Genomic DNA, 18718 nt, shown 5'->3' with positions numbered 1-18718 from the left:
GAAGCTCTCGATTTACCAGTCAATCTACGTTCCTACTCTTACTTATGGTCATGAGCTTTGGGTCATGACCGAAAGGACGAGATCACGGATACAAGGGGCCAAAATGAGTTTCCTTTGTAGGGTGGCAGGGCGTTCCCTTAGAGATAGGGTAAGGAGCTCTGTCACCTGGGAGGAGCTCGGAGTAGAGCCGCTGCTCCTCCACATCGAAACGGGCCAGTTGAGGTGGCTCGGGCACCTGTTTTGGATGCCTCCTGGACGTCTCCCAGGGGAGGTGTTCCGGGCATGCCCTACCGGGAAGAGACCCCAGGGAAGACCCAGGACACGATGGAGGGACTATGTCTCTCGGCTGATCTGGGAATACCTTGGAATTCCCCCAGAATAGTTGGAGGAAGTGTCTAGGGAGAGGGCAGTCTGGGCATCCCTGCATCCCTGAATGAAATGTATATTTGCCTCTTGTATATATATAATTTTACACTGTATATATAATTTTACACCTATCTATCTATCTATCTATCTATCTATCTATCTATCTATCTATCTATCTATCTATCTATCTATCTATCTTTTTCAACAGAACAGAATATAAATATTTCTTCCTGACTGATTCATATTTCTATTGCTGTCTAATGATGGTGATTGCCTCCTAAAAACACACCAGTAGGAATATATGTTAAATTTCCACAAGATGTGAATGTGTGTACAGTATTCTGAGATGGAATGGTGTCCCATCCATAGTGTATCCCCTTCCTCACACCCAGTGGTCCTGGGACAGGTTTCTGATCCTCCGTGAGCCTGACTTAGAATAAACCGAAGTATGGTGCTACCTCTCACTTCAGCAATTAAGAGCAAACCAAGTTGAATGTCTGAGGTTTAAATAAGGCAAGCCTCCTTCAAAATGCTCTGTAATAATGTTGTAATAATTTGCACCTGATCTGATACACGTGTTGGTCATTTTGATCCATTTTAAGTACAAATATATTTGGGGGTGTCCTTACTTTTTTTCTCACAAGAATTTGGATTTATTTTTAAATTACATTTTACAGATCATTTAAAATAAAAGACTTTTCTTTGGTTTAATTTGTTGTTATATTATTAACAGGTTAATATTAACTTTATTAATTAAATAAATTTTTTTATTATTAATAAAAATATTTTTTATTAACTTTTTTTCACATGACTGTGAGAAAAAAATTTCAGCAGTTCAGCAGATCATATATATATATATATATATATATATATATATATATATATATATATATATATAGGTATGAGCACATTATCTTGACACTTAAAAAACAAGTAAAATATATTGTTATTCATGTAGATGTAGAAACGTTTAGAGACAGATCGCTGTTTTTTGACAGACGACTTTTATTCTGGAAACAAAATTAAAGGAAACAGTCATTAGATCAGCTTCTTCTTCACCCGGTTGTTCACAAAGTTCGCAGTGGATTTGTGCTTCCTTAAGTCCAGGTAAATATCCAGTGTTTATATCATACACTCAATCATACTAGAAGTTTGTACATGATTACCGCACATGGCCTGATGATATGAGGAAAGCTGGTTATAGAAGTCCTGCTCTGTGTTTATGCTAACAGAAACTACACATCCGTTTACATCTATTTAGCGTCGGTGGATTGGTTAGCTTTAGCTTTAGCTTAGCTATCCATCAGGGTTTTGACAGTTCCAGTGGACAAACTTGACTCATTAACCGATTCATCACTCTCCGTTACATCCAGTTTGTTCGTTAAGCACCGAATCGCGTGCTGTCCTGTCGGTCTTTAGTGCGGTTATATACATGGACGCGGCTCTCTTACTGACTCTCGCGTACTAGCGCACTACGTAGTATGTCACCTCTGTCACCTCTGTAGCTCGCGCGCGCTCCCATGGCGTACTATTAAGTATGGTAGTACGCCTGGCTGGACACTGACGTTTTGAATAGCACGTTCTTCAGCTAGTTAGCATGCCAAGCACAGCTGACACATCGATATTAACCTGATAAGAAAGATTTGAGGTATGAGTTAACTTGTGAGATGTTTTATTCGATTTCCTTATATATAATGTCGATCTTATTCGGTTTAATTTTAGTTAAAAGCTCCAAGGTTTCACTCGATCGTCGGTGACTAGCCGGACAGATGTGAAGCTAAAAAGTCATTAGCTAAGGCTGCATGGATCCAGGTGTGTTGGAAGATGGGTTTGGTTTGTTTGTTTGTTGTGTGTGTGTGTGTGTGTGTGTGTTTAAAGACATTTTAGGGTTATAATAGAAGATTATATTGTATGAAAATAAGTTGTAGCTAGACGTCACTCCTATTAGAGTCTTTGTTTACTAACACAAGTATCCGTGTAGTCGTTGTGCAGTGTTGTAAAACGCTTGTTTTGTTTTATTTTGTTTTGTTTTTTTGTTGTGTGGGAATGAAACTTGAATTTTATATACACTATATTGCCAAAAGTTTTGGGACACCCCTCCAAATCATTGAATTCAGGGGTTGGGCTCGGCCCCTTAGTTCCAGTGAAAGGAACTCTTAATGCTTCAGCATACCAAGACATTTTGGACAATTTCATGCTCCCAACTTTGTGGGAACAGTTTGGGGATGACCCCTTCCTCGTCCAACATGACTGGACACCAGTGCACAAAGCAAGATCCATAAAGACATGGATGAGCGAGTTTGGTGTGGAGGAACCCAACCCTTGAAAAACAACACTTGAATTCAATGACTTGGAGGGGTGTCCCAAAACTTTTGGCAATATAGTGTACTTACTGAAAATCATATAAACTCATAAACGGAAAGTTTATGAAGATCTCTATATTAATTGTGGTTGGGTTTCCTTTTATTAATCATTGGGATCAAGTCATATATATGGTGTCCTATTCTGCATTTTGTGTGTGTATGTGTATATATATACACACACAAAATGCAGAATAGGACACTCAGAAGCTGCAAACCAATTTTTACTATCAAGAGAAAATCCACCGCAGTGTTCATCATGTAAAACCCTTCTGTCCATCAAACATTTTTTATTCGATTGTAATACTTTTACTCCTGGAAGGAACTTGTTTTATTCTCTTGACACATTTGAAAAAGATTTTATACAGGTAAACCCAAATTTAGTTTTAAAGTTCTTAAAAACAATGAATCTTAAACATCTTATTTAGGTTTTATATTGAATAACAAAAATGGACTCTCGCCATGAATATAGCCATAGAAGATTGCACGGCGTAAAGAAAGAAAGAAAGAAAGAATACTGGCTGGGCCTTCTGTTTGTGCTCAAAACAGCCTCGGTTTTTGTGGCATGGATCCTATAAGATTTTGGAGACTTTCCTTTGAGATTCTGGTCCATGTTGATATGACTGTGTCATAGTTCCTGCACTTTCATGCTCCCTTTCTACTAAATCCTTAAGTTTTTCTATGTGTGATGTGTTAAGCAGCATGTGAACAGTCAGTTCTGTGTTGTAAGCAAGAAAAATGGGCTGATGTAAGGATCCGAGTGACTTTTATAAGGGCCAAAATGTCATGGGCTCCCATGGCGGAGAGATAGCGATGGCTAGCCTGTTTGATCTGATCCCACAGAAGAACTACTACAGAATAAATTGCTGTAAATGTTCATGCTGGTTATGACAGAAAGGTGTCAGGACACACATTGCATTGCAGATTGCTGTGTTGGGGCTGTGTATCAGAGTAATCAGAGTGCTCATGCTGACCCCTGTCCACTGCTGGAATCACCTACAGTGTGCATCAGAACTGAGTGCTGGAGCAGTGGAAGAAAGTGGCCTGGTCTGATGGTCTTTTACATTTACCTGAAGAAGAGAATGTACCTGGGGTTTGAAACCAGATGATGATCAGATTTAGTATGGAGTTACTGGTCCCATTTTTTTCCTTTTTTGATAGCACCCCTGATACTGACATCTGAACCAGCTCTCAGTAGGATTCTGTTCTGTGTTGATATAACACACACATTCATAACATTAAATATAATAGATTGGATATTTACAAAAATACATTATATTGGCAAAAGTTTTGGGACATCTGTCTTCACATGCTCATGAATGTAATATGGAGTTGGCCCACCCTTTGCAGCTATAACAGCTTCAACTCTTCTGGGAAGGCTTTCCACAAGGTTTAGGAGTGTGTTTATGGGAATTTTTGACCATTTCTCTTAGAAGCGCATTTGTGAGGTCAGGCACTGATGATGGACAAGAAGATCTGGCTCGCAGTCTCTGCTCTAATTCATCCAAAAGGTGTTATAGTGGGTTGAGGTCAGGACTCTGTGAGGTTCCTCCACACCAAACTCACTCATCCATGTCTTTATGGACCTTGCTTTGTGCACTGGTGTGCAGTCATGTTGGACGAGGAAGGGGTCATCCCACAAAGTTGGGAGCATGAAATTGTCCAACATGTCTTGGTATGCTGAAGCATTAAGAGTTCCTTTTTCTGGAGCTAAGAGGCTGAGCCCAACCCCTGAAAAACAACGCCTGAATTCAGAGATTCGGAGGGGTGTCCCAAAACTTTTGGCAATATAGTGTAGTTCAAGTCTGATTTAATTCAAGGATTCAAGCCAGGATTACTGTAGATATGGGTATTGTTGGGGATAAGAATGATGAATGGGGAAAAATGAACAGCTAAGTTGTTTTTTCTTCTTTAAGCACAATATAATAAAAGGTTTGATAAAATGATAAAAGGCTTTTAAATGTTGTAGTTTACAGAGTTAAAGAGAATTTTAGAACAGAGTAGACATTTTGGCACAGAGATCACGCTAAGAAACAAACCGTGATTTCGATTATATGAACTGATATGTAAAATATTTGGATTGGTTAATTTATCTGGCATAAAAATTCACTACTCTTATAATCACACTGCTACACACCTAGTTTCTGTAACAGATACCTGCATAGTACATACATAAGGAGGAACCAAATAGGAACAAGTGGTCAGTAAAATTCACATTCAGCAATTTTTTGCGTGTATTTTTAGTTTAGAATCATATGTTTGCAATATTGTGTATACTAAACCACCCTTCCTCTTTATTCTCATGACTGGGGTTCCAGGCTAGAGAATAGGAAGGAAACATCCTGTTAGAAAAACCTTCACCTATATTTCCCCATGCTTGTACATTTTGTGCTGATGATTATTTTTGTGTTCTGGACAGTAAGAATACTGTGTGTGTGTGTGTGTGTGTGTGTATATATGTTATTATGTTTGTATATACACAGACCAGGCATAACATTATAACCACCTGCCTAATATTGTGTTGGTCCCCCTTTTGCTGTGTATTCTGACACCTTTCTATCAGAACCAGCATCAACTTTTTCAGCAATTTGAGCAACAGTAGCTCGTCTGTTGGATCGGATCACACGGGCCAGCCTTCGCTCCCCACGTGCATCAATGAACCTTGGCTGCCCATGACCCTGTCGCCGGTTCACCACTGTTCCTTCCTTGGACCACTTTTGATAGATACTGACCACTGCAGAGCGGGAACACCCCACAAGAGCTGTAGTTCTGGAGATGCTCTGATCCACTCGTCTAGCCATCACAATGATGCTGTTCGTCAAACTCGCTCAAATCCTTACTCTTGTCCATTTTTCCTGCTTCTAACACGTCAACTTTGAGGACAAAATGTTGACTTGCTGCCTAATATATCCCACCCACTAACAGGTGCCATGATGAGGAGATCATCAACGTTATTCACGGCACATCTCAGTGGTCATAAAGTTATGCCTGATCGGTGTGTGTATATATATATGTTAGGACTATATATCGTAGTTGAAGAACATCATCCTCATATCTAAATTGCTTTATATGGCCAGGTCCTTGCTTTTAAAATGATTCTTGCTGTCTTTTTTTATTCATATTTCATCTGCTCTTGCATTTAATCACTTAAAATTTTCCTCTCTTGCAAGTCAAGCGTATTATAAACTTAACGTCATCACGTTTATTCTAATGCTGTCCAAAGGTTTCATCTACCTCTTTGGGAATGTCGATTAAATGAATCGTTACAGTTTTAATTACTATAAATTTTGTGGGGTTTTTTGGTGAGATCGTGCTTGCAGTAGTAATGGATGACGTGTTTTTTTTTATCTCGATGTAGTTTATTGGGCAAAGGTAACGAATCAGTGATACGTTGTAGACAGATAACGTTGGACTTGGAGGGTGTTGTGAGGTTATTTGAGGTTAGTTTCATTGTTTAGGTCAGTTTCGATTTTTATTGCACGATTTCGTTTTAATCCGTATTGATTCTGTTAATGTTCGTTTCATCTCCGCCTATATAAAAATCGATGACTGAGTCTCTTGCACATCCTTCAAAACAAGAAATGGAAATTATTCGTATGTGATATTTGATAAGTTCCAAAGCATCTTATCTCTGAGATCAATTTCGGATTAAACTATAACGCTATGACTATCTAGTGTCATCTGCCGAGTTGAAGAGCTTTGTGGTGTGGCTTCAGACAGTGACGTAACCTGGACTTTAACCTAGTTGAGTAGGTGTGATTCATCACCCAGTCACAACTGAGAGAGAGAGAGAGAGAGAGGAAAGATAACTGAATAGAATATAACCCTAAGGCCATATGTTGTGTTTTATTTCCGTGTCCTCAGTCATAGTTACTTCAGAGTTCTCTTATTAAAATCTTAGTGAAGTTAGTTAAACTGTGTGTGTGTGTGAGGTAGTTTGCTGTCACGTGTTGAGGAAGACGCAGGACCCACAGGGATTCACAGCCATGTAAACGACCGATAGTAACCTCTTGTTCTCTCCTCTCCCTCCCTGCCTCTCACTTTCATTCCCTTTCTCTGTTTTTTCTTCCTCACAAGAGAAGATCTCCTGAAGCTCTGCCTGGTTGCCTGACACCCCTCTCTGACCCCCCCCCAAAAAAGAAAGAAAAGAAGACCAGAAGAAGACAACATATAAAAACATTTCCCTTCTTTCGTTCTATTTCTCTCTTCTCCTCCCCCCCCCACCCCCCCACCCGGCTCTCTATCTTTCTTCTTTCTCAGCAGTGGAGTTTGTCCTGACAGTGTCCAAAGTGGTTAAGAAGATAAACATCATGATCTGCTAGCGACACCCAGAACAACATGGACAGGCAATAACACAGAGTAACATCAGCGGTATGTACTGCATGCACAGGTACACATCATTCCTATTGTTGCGGCACTTCACATTAAACTTTAATCCTAATCTCACGTTGCTTTGTTTATTACGTGTGTCAGCATGCTCACTGTATTCTGGAAGCTTCTCCAGCGTCATTCCCATAATTACTGTACCCACTTTCTTTAAAGAAATCGCAATTCCCTACTCAGCAAAAACCCAGTCGATCTAAACTGCTTTCCCGCTTTCGTTTCCTCTTTACCCAGAGAAGTGTTGGTACTCTGAGATTGTGGAAAATGTGCTGTCTCATTCATATCTTTAAATACGTGGGGTGATTTTGCTTACTCCAGTGTAGCTCTGCATACGTTCCCACGGTCCCAAAAAAAGAATGACGGTGCAACAAGGGTCCTTTCGTTGATGTAAAAGTTACTCGTGTTTATTGAACCTTATTGGTCATCTTGGGCTTGCTTACTTATGACAACTTTCTTTTTGAGTTTCGTGAAGAGCACAGCTGAAGCTCAAAATCTGGGCACAATGTAGGCAAAGATGAAGATATCTCACGTTTTTATGATGTTTAATCTATATACCATGATTAATAACACGGTACATGCTGTAATGTCAGGCAGCTATGTTAAACCGTGAAAGCTAAAATGAAATGTTTTTAATAAATTAAAGATGAATAATATTGCAATCCTGATTTTATTTAAACGTACACCTTCTCAGATTATTCGCTAGTCTGGCATGATAACAGGAGCCTTAAACTAGTTTTTGACCGTGTGATTTTGTTGAAGATTACAGACATGTGTGACAGGTTCTCCATGTCCAGTTATACGAGGAAGATCCACCGATGATGGTATGATACAGCGAATGAAAATAACCATGAATCAGCACAATCCAGAAAAGGGCTCGTGAATAAAACGTGTTAGTGCCGATGTTTCATCTGTCCATACGATTGCATTATTACAGTGTATATAGCTGTCTTTGCTTTCTGTTGAGTGTTGCAGCAGCAGTCACATAGCTTTAATCGAAAATGTTATCGAAAAATTATTTCATGGCACGTTATACGATACGAGTCTGATACAATAAAGACGACAACGATTGCTGATTTTTTGCGACACGTGTCGTAGCAGTGGTAATGCCACAACCAAGGAATTCATTCAGTTTTTTCTGTTTGGAGTTTCATGATGTTAAAATGCCGTGAAAGCCCTCTTTGCTTCCATTTTACATCTTTAAGTATCACTTCCACAAAAAAAAAAAAATCCTAAAAAAGACTTTTTAAAGCTCCATTCTTAGCAGTTCGAAAAACAAAAAGCAGGATTTTTGATTGCTTTTCAGGAGGAGCGTTGGCCGTTATGACAAGCTCATGATGACCACCTTTTCTGCGACTGATATTGCTGATGTTGGTCATGGTAAGTTTTATCTTTCTAGAAGATCTATGGGTCTGTCTAGACAAGCAGTAACAAAACAAAGCTGAATCAGAGGACTAAAAAGTTTTAACCCACTGATCAGTAATGTGCTGCTGTTGTTAGGAAACCATTAGCGTTGAGCCTTATAGTAAGGGTTCTCTTTATGGCATGAAACTACTGCCTATTATGTACAGTATACAGAGAGGAGCACAGATAGTCAGCACCATTCGTGCTTCTTGTTTTTTAATTGTTTTTCATCATTGCCATATCACCTCCAGCTTGCTTTCACTCAGACCAAAGTACATGGTTATTTGTCCCATTGTGAAACTTTAATGCCAGTTGGACAATGTTATTTACTCCGAACTTATCTTTCAAAACCATTTAGAAAAATGAGCTAATCTACCTATAATGAACTAATCTACCTCATGTTTATTAAGTCTGCTATTCTATCTCATGTTTCTTCTCAAAAACACTACAGATGATGTATCAAATAATATGAACACATATGGGGGTAATTAGCATGACTTTCAGCAATAGACTGCACTAAAAAGAAATCCGCCCCAGCCTCTTAATCGTACATGTATCGTCTTACTAACAACGGCAAATAAGACGATATGGATTGGCAAAAATGAAACGTTATTTTTATTCTTGAGTGAATGGGGTGTAATTTTAATACAAACTATATTTTGACACCAACTCTCTTGAAATATTTACATGAATTCAGAATTTTTTAGTATTTCGGGTTTGACTTCTGGGGTTAAACATGCATTCAGATCAAATCCATCTAGGTGCTGTGTGAACACATGCTTCGATAGAGATTAGACAAAGCTGACCTTTTGTCCTAACCAGTTAATGTGGTTAATATCACGAATCACAAGTGCACATAGGGACCTAGAAATTGCGTAGAATCTTGAAGATATTGAACACTTCCTTTCTTTCTTTTTAATATTTCAAAATTCTAAAAACTTTGTTTCCTTAAAAAAAAAAAAATCCAGATTTTCAAACCCTGGTGTGTGTGGGAGTGTGTGTGTGTGAGAGTGCATAAGTGTGTAAATCTGTCTATTTTTCTTGTAGGGGCGAATCTGGGGTGTGTCACCGAGGAGGGCTCAGTGAGTACAACAGAAGTGAAACATGAGTTACACACTTCTCCCAGTCAACCTGTTTCATACACCAGTTCTCCTAAAGAGCTGAGCGACACACTGCCCATGGACCCCAGCGACGTCAAACTGGATCCCTCTGCAGACACACCTGCACCAGGTATGTTGGGGTGTGATATGGTGTGGTGGATTTCTTATATCTATTTTTGGTAGTGTTTAAAGGCTTAAGAAAAATAAATATAATATACATAAACGTATGGTATTGTGACAATGGATGAGGTGAACCTGCCAATCAAACTGAAGTCTGCTTAGGTCCACTTCATGTGGTATACGGGGTCTAGGGGTGTATTATTAGTTGTTGTTGTTGGACCCAGGCTAAGATAATGTGCGAGATAATCAGCACAGCATTTTTTACGTCGACATTCCTGTAGGGAGATAATAAGCGCAATTCTTTACTTCGCAGACATACGAGTGCACTAGATAGATAGACATTCAGAAACCCTCAGCCTGCTCTGCTAGATATTCCTCTCGGTTTTAGGCGCAGAAATGGTGGCCACATGGCAACAAGTACGAATGCCTGTAATGCAAACTTCAGTGGAAAATGATTCTTAGGTATCTGTTATTGCTATGGAAAGACTCGCAGTTCTTGCTAATACGTCCAGGCTGTTTTTAAAAAGAAATATGCTAGTATAGGCTGGATATTTGTATTGATAATTTTAGGATTTAGGATTATTAACAAGCTGTATATTACTAAAATTTAGTAGTATGAAAAGCCCAATGGTTGAATGAAATAGAAGACAAAGAAACACACTCCCTGAGTAACATTAGTGCATGTAGTGACAAAAATACTGGTTCAAAAAAACCCCATTTCATTATTTTCCTGTAGTTATTTTGCATTTTTTTGCTGATGGCTGATTCTATTTCAAATCATTTTGATGCGTAGTCAGCACACGGGCATGTGGACCTGGGCGATTGGCGCTTTCGTTTTTATGAGGCAGCCCTCGCTATACATATGCATTTACATTGATGGCACCCAAACCCAAAGTGACTTCTCTTTTATACGTCTGAGCAGTCGAGGGTTAAGTGCCTTACTCAAGGGCCTTAGTGCTGTGGGGATTTCAAGTGATGACCTGCTGTTCAGTAGGCCAACGTCTTAACCACTGAGCTACCACGGCATGTCTTGTATTAAATGTAGAGTTCGTGTTTGAGTTTCTTTTTCCTTATATACTCTTTGGAATCAGTTATGAGGTTAAATTCACTGACAGAACAAGCATGTGAAAAGTTTAGTCAAGCATGGCATGGTTAGACCACAAGCAGGATGTATTTAAATAGCTGCATGACTAAATAAAGAACCAATGAAAGAAAAATTCCCCACAAACCACTAGAACCAACATAGCACTGTTTCTATACAGTGTGTATATAAGCTTTGTTGGTGACAGTGGTTTGAGGGGAATTTTTTTTTTGTATACCTATGTTAATGTGCATCTGCTTATGGTTGTGTGTGTACACAGAGGGCCAGCCAGTGAAGAGGAAGAAAGGTCCAGCCCCCAAGATGCTGGGGAACGAGGTGTGTAGTGTGTGTGGAGACAAGGCCTCTGGTTTCCACTACAATGTTCTAAGCTGCGAGGGCTGCAAGGGCTTCTTCAGGCGCAGCGTGATCAAAGGAGCGCAGTATGTTTGCAAGAACTCGGGTCGCTGTGAGATGGACATGTACATGCGTCGAAAGTGTCAGCAGTGTCGGCTGCGCAAGTGTCGGGAGGCGGGCATGCTGGAGCAGTGTGAGTGGCTTCTCTTCTGGTCTATTTTTACTGTGTGAGAAAATGTAGTAAGGAAAGCCAAAGGATGATTAAATCTAAAAGTATAGATCCAATGCCTGGCAATCTTTCTTCTGATAACTAATGCTTAGATATATTTTTACATGTTTTTTGTTATCATTTTTTTTAACCAGGTGTGCTTTCAGAGGAGCAGATTCGATTGAAGAAAATGAAGAAGCAGCATGAGGACGAGGCAGGTCGAAGCTCAACCGTAGCTGCACCGAGCCCAGCGGCTGACATTCCCCCTTTGGCTCCAGAACAGCAGGAAATGATAGAGAAGTTAGTCGCCATGCAGAAACAGTCCAACAAACGCTCCTTCATCGACCGGCGCAAAGTCACTGTAAGTGAACCCAGTCTTTCTTGCTATGTATGTATATGTATATGTATATATATATATATATATAGCAAATGTTTTATTATCTAGGACCACTGAAATTTACACATTAAAGGAATTGTTTATCCAGTTAATGAATTCCAGTTCAGATATTCAGCTTCACTGCACGTGTCCATTTTTCCTTCTCAGTCACCCCTGGCTATGATTTGTGTAAAGATGGGCTTGTTAGTTGGAAATCCCCTATATTGCAGCAATTTGTATTCACCACACCACAGAGATTTCGTCATACACAGATATATATCACAGACACATTACGTTTTTGCTCTATTCTAGTTTGCTTCATTCATAACTTTCTACTTATTATTACTTTTTAATCAGAGCTTGTTTTTTGACGCCCTTCTCTTTCTTCCACAGCCGTGGCCACAGAGTCAGGACCCGATGAACCGGGAGGTACGGCAGCAGCGCTTTGCTCACTTCACCGAGCTGGCAATCATGTCCGTGCAGGAGATTGTGGACTTTGCTAAACAGCTGCCTGGTTTCCTGGAGCTCACCCGTGAGGACCAGATTGCCCTGCTCAAGACATCCACCATCGAGGTCAGTGTGTGCATTTTAGGTCACTTTGAATGGTTTTGTAATATTTCTGTGTTCTCGGATATGCAAACATGCACACATGGACTAATGTACCGCTGTTAGGTCTGCCTCTGCTGTGCCAGTTGGTAAATATTGTATGACTTTTAACTGAGCACCATCTGCCCCCTAGTGGTAGTAAATGGCTACTAAATTTTTTCACAGTCTCTGCTTGTTACACTTTTATTCAGTTTTATTTTTGCGCCGCAGATAATGCTGCTAGAGACGTCTCGCCGCTACAATCCAGCGATCGAGAGCATCACTTTCCTCACGCCAGACTTCAGCTACAACAAGGAGGACTTTGCCAAAGCAGGTGTGGATTCACATAAATAATTTGTCAGTTGTCTTGAGCCTTATGTTATGTGCTATGACACAGACACACCGAGCTGGCTGACAACTGTAGGGCTGATGATATCAAATGAATGACAGATCAGATGAATGAATGATTTTCAGTGGCTAACAGGCTTTACAGCACAGTGGAATAAATGTGGAAAAGTTTAGACTAGTTTGTTTTGGCTGCATTCCAGTATGCATATTACTGCATTAAATATTATGTCAAAATAAAATGGTGTACCTATTTGCCATAGTGTATTAGTATGGATACAAGACATAGGTATATTTTTGTTGTAATACTGGGTTCTAAATAAAATAAAATTACGGTGGTAGCTCAAGTGGTTAAGGCTCTGGGTCGTTGACCAGAAGATCAGGGTTCAAGCCCCAGCACTGCCAAGCTGCCACCGTTGTGCCCTTGAGCAAGGCCCACAACCCTCTCTGCTCCCGGGGCACTGCATCATGGCTGACTCTGCGCTCTGACCCAAACACCCGAGGATGGGATATACGAAGAAAGAATTTCTGTTCAGTAATGTATATGTGACAAATAGACGACTTAAACTTAAATATGTAAAATCTCTACTATATAGATACTAATACTAATGGGAGTCATACTATAGTTATTCTAATATGAGACATTGTTATATTTCTTGTATGACATTCAGCAACAACGGATACTAAGATATATTAATTATATTATATTAAATACAGACTAACAGCACGTCCTTGTAAGGCATGTTTATAACCTATAGCTATAGACACTGTAGACAGTTGTAGTCTATGCATGCCTGAATACAATGGATGGAATCAATGATGAGTACACCATCGTTATCACGAGTTCTTTAACAATAGTATGGCATGTCAGGATGATGTAGTCAAATCACGTTCTGAATGTCCAAGTCGTCCACACCCCCCAAACTGCATTAAAACCTGAAAATGTTATTGCTTTTCATTCTGATAGCGCAGTTTACAACCTGCCCATGTCCTAAAATGACCTCTCTTCCACCTGGCTTCTCGACAGGGCTGCAGATCGAGTTCATTAACCCCATCTTCGAGTTCTCCAAGGGCATGAACGACTTGCACCTGGACGAGGCAGAGTACGCTCTGCTTATCGCTATAAATATCTTTTCAGCAGGTCAGTCCATCGCACACATGCTGGACATTTGTACAACAGATTAGAGAGCAGTGGAACCATGGATTTGATTTTTAAATGCTTATAATAATAGCATGCCTGTCGTGTGTCATATACTGATACTACACTTCATTAAACTAAGCTGACACAGTGGGAGTGAAGATGAATAATACATTTTAACCGAGGGTGCCAGCTGGAAAGTAACTAACAATTCGTCTTTACTGTAGTGCAGCACTGTATTACAGTATGTGCAGTGTTTTCATTCAGAGGTGGTTTATGGATGGCGGTGACTTTGAGTAATCCCAAAGCTGTCTTTAGTGCTCGCTTGTGGAGCTTTGACTTGCTGGTGACACACTGCAGGATATTTTTATGAGCCTGGCTGACCTTGCACTAAGGCACTTCTGCACTCTTTAAAAGAAATACTGTAGAACATTATACTATCAGTCATCTCCATCATTTTCCTCCGTGTCTGTCTGCCCTTAGACCGACCCAATGTGCAGGATCACGATTTGGTGGAGAAGCTCCAACAGCCGTATGTGGATGCTTTGCATTCGTACATCAGGATCAAGAGACCGAATGTAAGTCTTGATGGAATAGTAAACATTTTGCATTAAAATTGTATACAAAATGGTACATTAAAAATCAAGTGGATATTCTTTTAATGTTCTTTAATGTAGTTACGAGCTGTCACAATATTTGACAAGGTCTTCCTTAAACATGACTAAAAACAGGAGATAAAAGATAAAACAGGATCAACCACAAAAGAGAAAGCTGGCAGTGCACCTCCTCCAGTTTTATAAAATTTGGCAGGGAGAACACGTGTCCATACTTCCAACATGTCACTAGAATTAAACCAAGTTGAAAACAAACAGTGCAAGGACCTAAAATAGAACTGGAAAACCTGGTCTGGCAAGGCCACAGACTACTTTGAATGTTATTCCAGTAAGAAGTGTCTACACCTTTATTGGCAAGTTTGAGTAGACTGTCTAACCACTGGTTAGGTTTTGGTATATATGAGGTAACTCAAGTACACAGAACACTCAAGCTCAGGAATCCCGACACACCCAGCTTAAACTGGACCCCGACACACCCAGCTTAAACTGGACCCCGACACACCCAGCTTAAACTGGACCCCGACACACCCAGCTTAAACTGGACCCCGACACACCCAGCTTAAACTGGACCCCGACACACCCAGCTTAAAGTCAAACAAAAAATTAGCTTAAATTAAAACAATATGTACACTGTCTGGCCAAAGGGGTTTGTGCATCTGACCATCTCACATATATGTGGACCCATATGTGCCACAAAATTGGAAGCACACAATTGTCTTAAAAAGCTGTTGTATGCTGTTGCTTTAAAGTTTTCCTTTCATTGAAGAGAAGGGACTTAAACATTTTCCAGCATGTACAGTGGTGCTGTGCATGATGTGAGCCCCAAGGTTTGCTGTAGTTGAAGTGTAAGAACTTGTCCTGCACACCGCCCTGACTTCCTCCCCTTTGAACACTTATTACACACGCCTCCTCACAAATGCTCTTGTGATATAATAATCTAATTTTTGTGTGTATAAAGTCCTGTGTTAATGACCATGCCATGTCCAATCCATATTCCAGGATCATCTGATGTTCCCACGTATGCTGATGAAGCTGGTCAGCCTGCGCACCCTGAGTAGTGTTCACTCTGAGCAGGTCTTCGCTCTGCGACTGCAGGACAAGAAACTTCCTCCTCTTCTATCTGAAATCTGGGATGTCCATGAATGAAATTAACTACAAATGGCCAGCCCCAAGGATAGTCATTTCAGGGTTTTATGGATGAAGGGTACGGGATCATGCTCTCCTTCAGGCCCACTAACTTCCCTGGCCTTGAGGAGCTTGTTTTATCTTCCTCTGGACAACTGATTGTACTCTCCTGTGCAGGATACAGTGGTTTGTGGTCGGCCTCCTCAGAATCAGCATTCTCAAGACTGTTTAAGGCCATTCAGAAATATTTAGGGATTGCACATAGACATTTTGGATCCAGATTCATGCTTACTGGAATGAATGACTGTACATTTAAGGTGGTTGATTTATATATATATTTTTTTTTTACAATACCTATTCCACTGGGAAAACTTGCAGCCCATTTGAGCTCAAATCCAGAGGGATGCCTTCGAGAAGCAAATGAATGCAGTAAATTAATTAGCTAGCGGAAAGTCCGGCTCTATACTGCATGGGCATAATTTCTCCCTGCATTTGGGGCCAAAAACCTGTCATTTCAGACCTGGTTGTGGAGCAGTGCTCCTACAAATGACCTTTTCGAGGATAATTTGAGAAACGTTTGATAAGCCTCTCTCATACATCACCACTTTTGCTTTGATATGAGCTCATATTTACGCCTTTTCAGGGACAGTACAGGAATAAATTGGGATATATGCAGAATCATTTTAGAGCAATGTGATCATGAAAGCTATATATAAGAATTTATAGCTTATGTAATATGAAACAGGCATTATAGGAAGTTTCATATAGTTGATGTGTCAGGATTCTGAACTGATTGTGTGATCGGGAATGACACAAAGCTTCTGCATTGACTTGATAAAGTCCTGCGATTCCTTTGTTAATGTCCAGAAAGTGTGGGCATGGCTAGGTTAAGGCTACATACAATCTTGCGTTCACTGTCTAGAAGCAGTGGGATGGTGATGGTGCACAGAATGCAATCTCTGTTTCATCTGAAAATAAAAATCCAGCACGTTACTTACAGGGATTGGCAGGTGTCAGTAGACCTGTCAACATAAACCAGTATGCTGCTTACAAAAAACTACTGTAAAGTTGGGTTTGAGAAATTTCATGTGTAAAATCTATAACATTGAACATAGATATGGGTTTATAACTTTTTTGTTTTATGTCAACCATTGTCATTTCGTAACTGCTAGTAACAGTTTATTATACGGTAAACCCTTAAAGTCTTGACCTTGTGGCCTTCTCGGCAGTAGATCCAGGTCCTAACGGTGCAAAAAGCAAAAGAACAGTACAATGTAATTAATGGGTCTTCTGAACTAGGGGATAAATATACATTGTTTTTTTTTTTATTATTAATGCTACTTCTTTGTCTGAAGCCACACTCTGGCAGCATTCTCATCTGTTGACCACTGCCACACCAATTAAAACTGCTTATTTAATTAAAAAACAGGGTTGTTTTGCATCACCCACTTTCTCTCATCCTGCCCGGAGTTTTTGCTTGTTCAGCTTATTCGTAGTAACCTCATTGTTTTTGCTTTGCAGCTTGGTTGAGAATATCCTACTCTGTATCCAATTAGTCAGATGAAGAGGATTTCCACCAACAGTATGTACCTATAATATTGAGAAAAAGTAGCTCTTGCGAGATCAAGTAGCTCTAATAAGCGTCGGCGTTATGAACAGTCTATTATAGCGTGAAGAATTTGAGCTTTGTCTAAATCCAGTGCTATTCTCTGTAAAACATTTCCATGTTATTTGTCTAAGATTTTTTTTAATTCATCCCCATTTAAACCTGGTCATCTTGGGCATCTTGTAACTGGACTGTATCCACATCAGATTTTTTTTTTAGATTGTCAGTATGCAAATTGGGGCATTTAGAACTTTCGGTGTACCTCAGATCATGTCATTTGTATAAAAAAATATTATATAAATATATCTCGGATTAATTTAATTTAATGCATTTTTATGTGGATAATCTGCATCTGAATATAACCCTAGTACTAAAGATGAATAAAATGCTCAAGTGTAAATGGGGACTTTAATTATTATAATTTATATCCTCCTATTATTTATGCTTTGGCCATAGTGCCTTAGTGACAAAGTAAGTTTCCCAGTCCTGTTTTATTCCAAACTCTTCATATAGGACTGGAACCAAATTGGCAGTTGTATGGATATTTGCTGGTTCTTACTGTAATTAGTCAAACATTTCTTTTGATGATTTGGCCCTTGGACTCGTATGTCTCTCTTCTTAGCATGCACTGTAATAAATACATTGAATTGTAACTCTATTTAATAAAATGTTTTCTTCTTCAGCACTGTCTGAAAAGATTACAAAGGTAACAGTGCAACTAAATCAGATAATGCAAAGGTAACTGGCTGTGTTTTTGGTATCTAAAAAATAGCATTATTTAAAAATCAGATTTGGATATGGTGTGTACTCTAATATGATCAAATCTTCTGAATTGTTTATTGAATTTGTATGACATGTTGATCTGTCAAACCACAACTGTGGTGTTGAGTTTGTTAGCCTTAGAGAAAGCACGATCACCAGTGTGAAATTTTTACACCGTTCATCTGTTGTTTATCTGTGTGTGTGTGTGTGTGTGTGTGAGCATAAACACTTGCCTTTTCCTCATTGTGTGTTAACATAATACGTTGGCTTTTAAAACACCCGTTTAACTCAAATCTAATTTTATTGATTATTTTCCATGCCCTTTTGGGTTCAACTTTTCCTCTTATTTCATCTGACATCCTGTGGTGTGGTACCAAACAATGGTGGCATATAAATGCAAACTTGTGTTCTAACGCCTTAAGTCTTTGGATAAACTGCTTTATACACATAATTTAAAAGCTGACAAATTTTATTGTTCTGGCAGAGTGTGTGTGTGTGTGTGTGTGTGTGTGTGGATGACTAAACACCTCAACTATTCTTTATACTGAAATACATTGACCTGAACCATGGAACTGCTTATTGTCTTTGTCTTTTTTTCATCTGCAGAATTTAATAGAATACATTTAGTCACAGTATTGTCTTTCTTTCCCATTTTCGGGTTAAAATGTATGGTATAGACTTATTAGACATTATTATATTATATTATATTGAAAAAAAGATGAAGTGCTATAGCACCAATTACTGCTTGTCATTGAATTACAAAGCTCACCTATTTAGACGTCTTGCAAATACTG

At 39.4% G+C, this 18718-nt stretch overlaps 1 protein-coding gene across 7 annotated transcripts; it reads left to right on the top strand.

The window, feature by feature from the left end:
* Positions 1–1382: 1382 nt before the first annotated feature.
* nr1h3 (nuclear receptor subfamily 1, group H, member 3) lies at positions 1383–17844 on the top strand. Of its 7 annotated transcripts, none has more exons than XM_058381923.1 (11): positions 1383–1473; positions 6809–7116; positions 8413–8486; positions 9558–9740; positions 11092–11358; positions 11529–11734; positions 12143–12322; positions 12566–12668; positions 13707–13820; positions 14301–14395; positions 15431–17844. In XM_058381923.1, the coding sequence occupies exons 2-11, from the start codon at positions 7100–7102 to the stop codon at positions 15575–15577; spliced, it is 1386 nt and encodes a 461-aa protein (XP_058237906.1). In that variant the 5' UTR covers positions 1383–1473; positions 6809–7099; the 3' UTR covers positions 15578–17844. The 7 variants fall into 7 exon arrangements, with proteins under 7 accessions (XP_058237906.1, XP_058237904.1, XP_058237908.1 ...); XM_058381921.1 differs by having other exon boundaries at positions 1384–1473; positions 6804–7116; XM_058381925.1 differs by having other exon boundaries at positions 1389–1473; positions 6987–7097.
* Positions 17845–18718: the final 874 nt, after the last annotated feature.

Source organism: Hemibagrus wyckioides, linkage group LG27, assembly GCF_019097595.1.
Source record: "Hemibagrus wyckioides isolate EC202008001 linkage group LG27, SWU_Hwy_1.0, whole genome shotgun sequence".
NCBI lineage: Eukaryota > Metazoa > Chordata > Actinopteri > Siluriformes > Bagridae > Hemibagrus > Hemibagrus wyckioides.
Note: the sequence above shows the minus strand (reverse complement) of the source record. Positions and strands in the feature narration are given on the sequence as shown.

What these genes read in the sequence shown, in the direction of transcription:
- nr1h3 (XM_058381923.1), top strand. An exon ending in TATTGCTGATGTTGGTCATG is followed by an intron (nt 8,487 to 9,557) that starts GTAAGTTTTATC and finishes TTTTTCTTGTAG; the next exon opens with GGGCGAATCTGGGGTGTGTC. An exon ending in TCAGGATCAAGAGACCGAAT is followed by an intron (nt 14,396 to 15,430) that starts GTAAGTCTTGAT and finishes TCCATATTCCAG; the next exon opens with GATCATCTGATGTTCCCACG.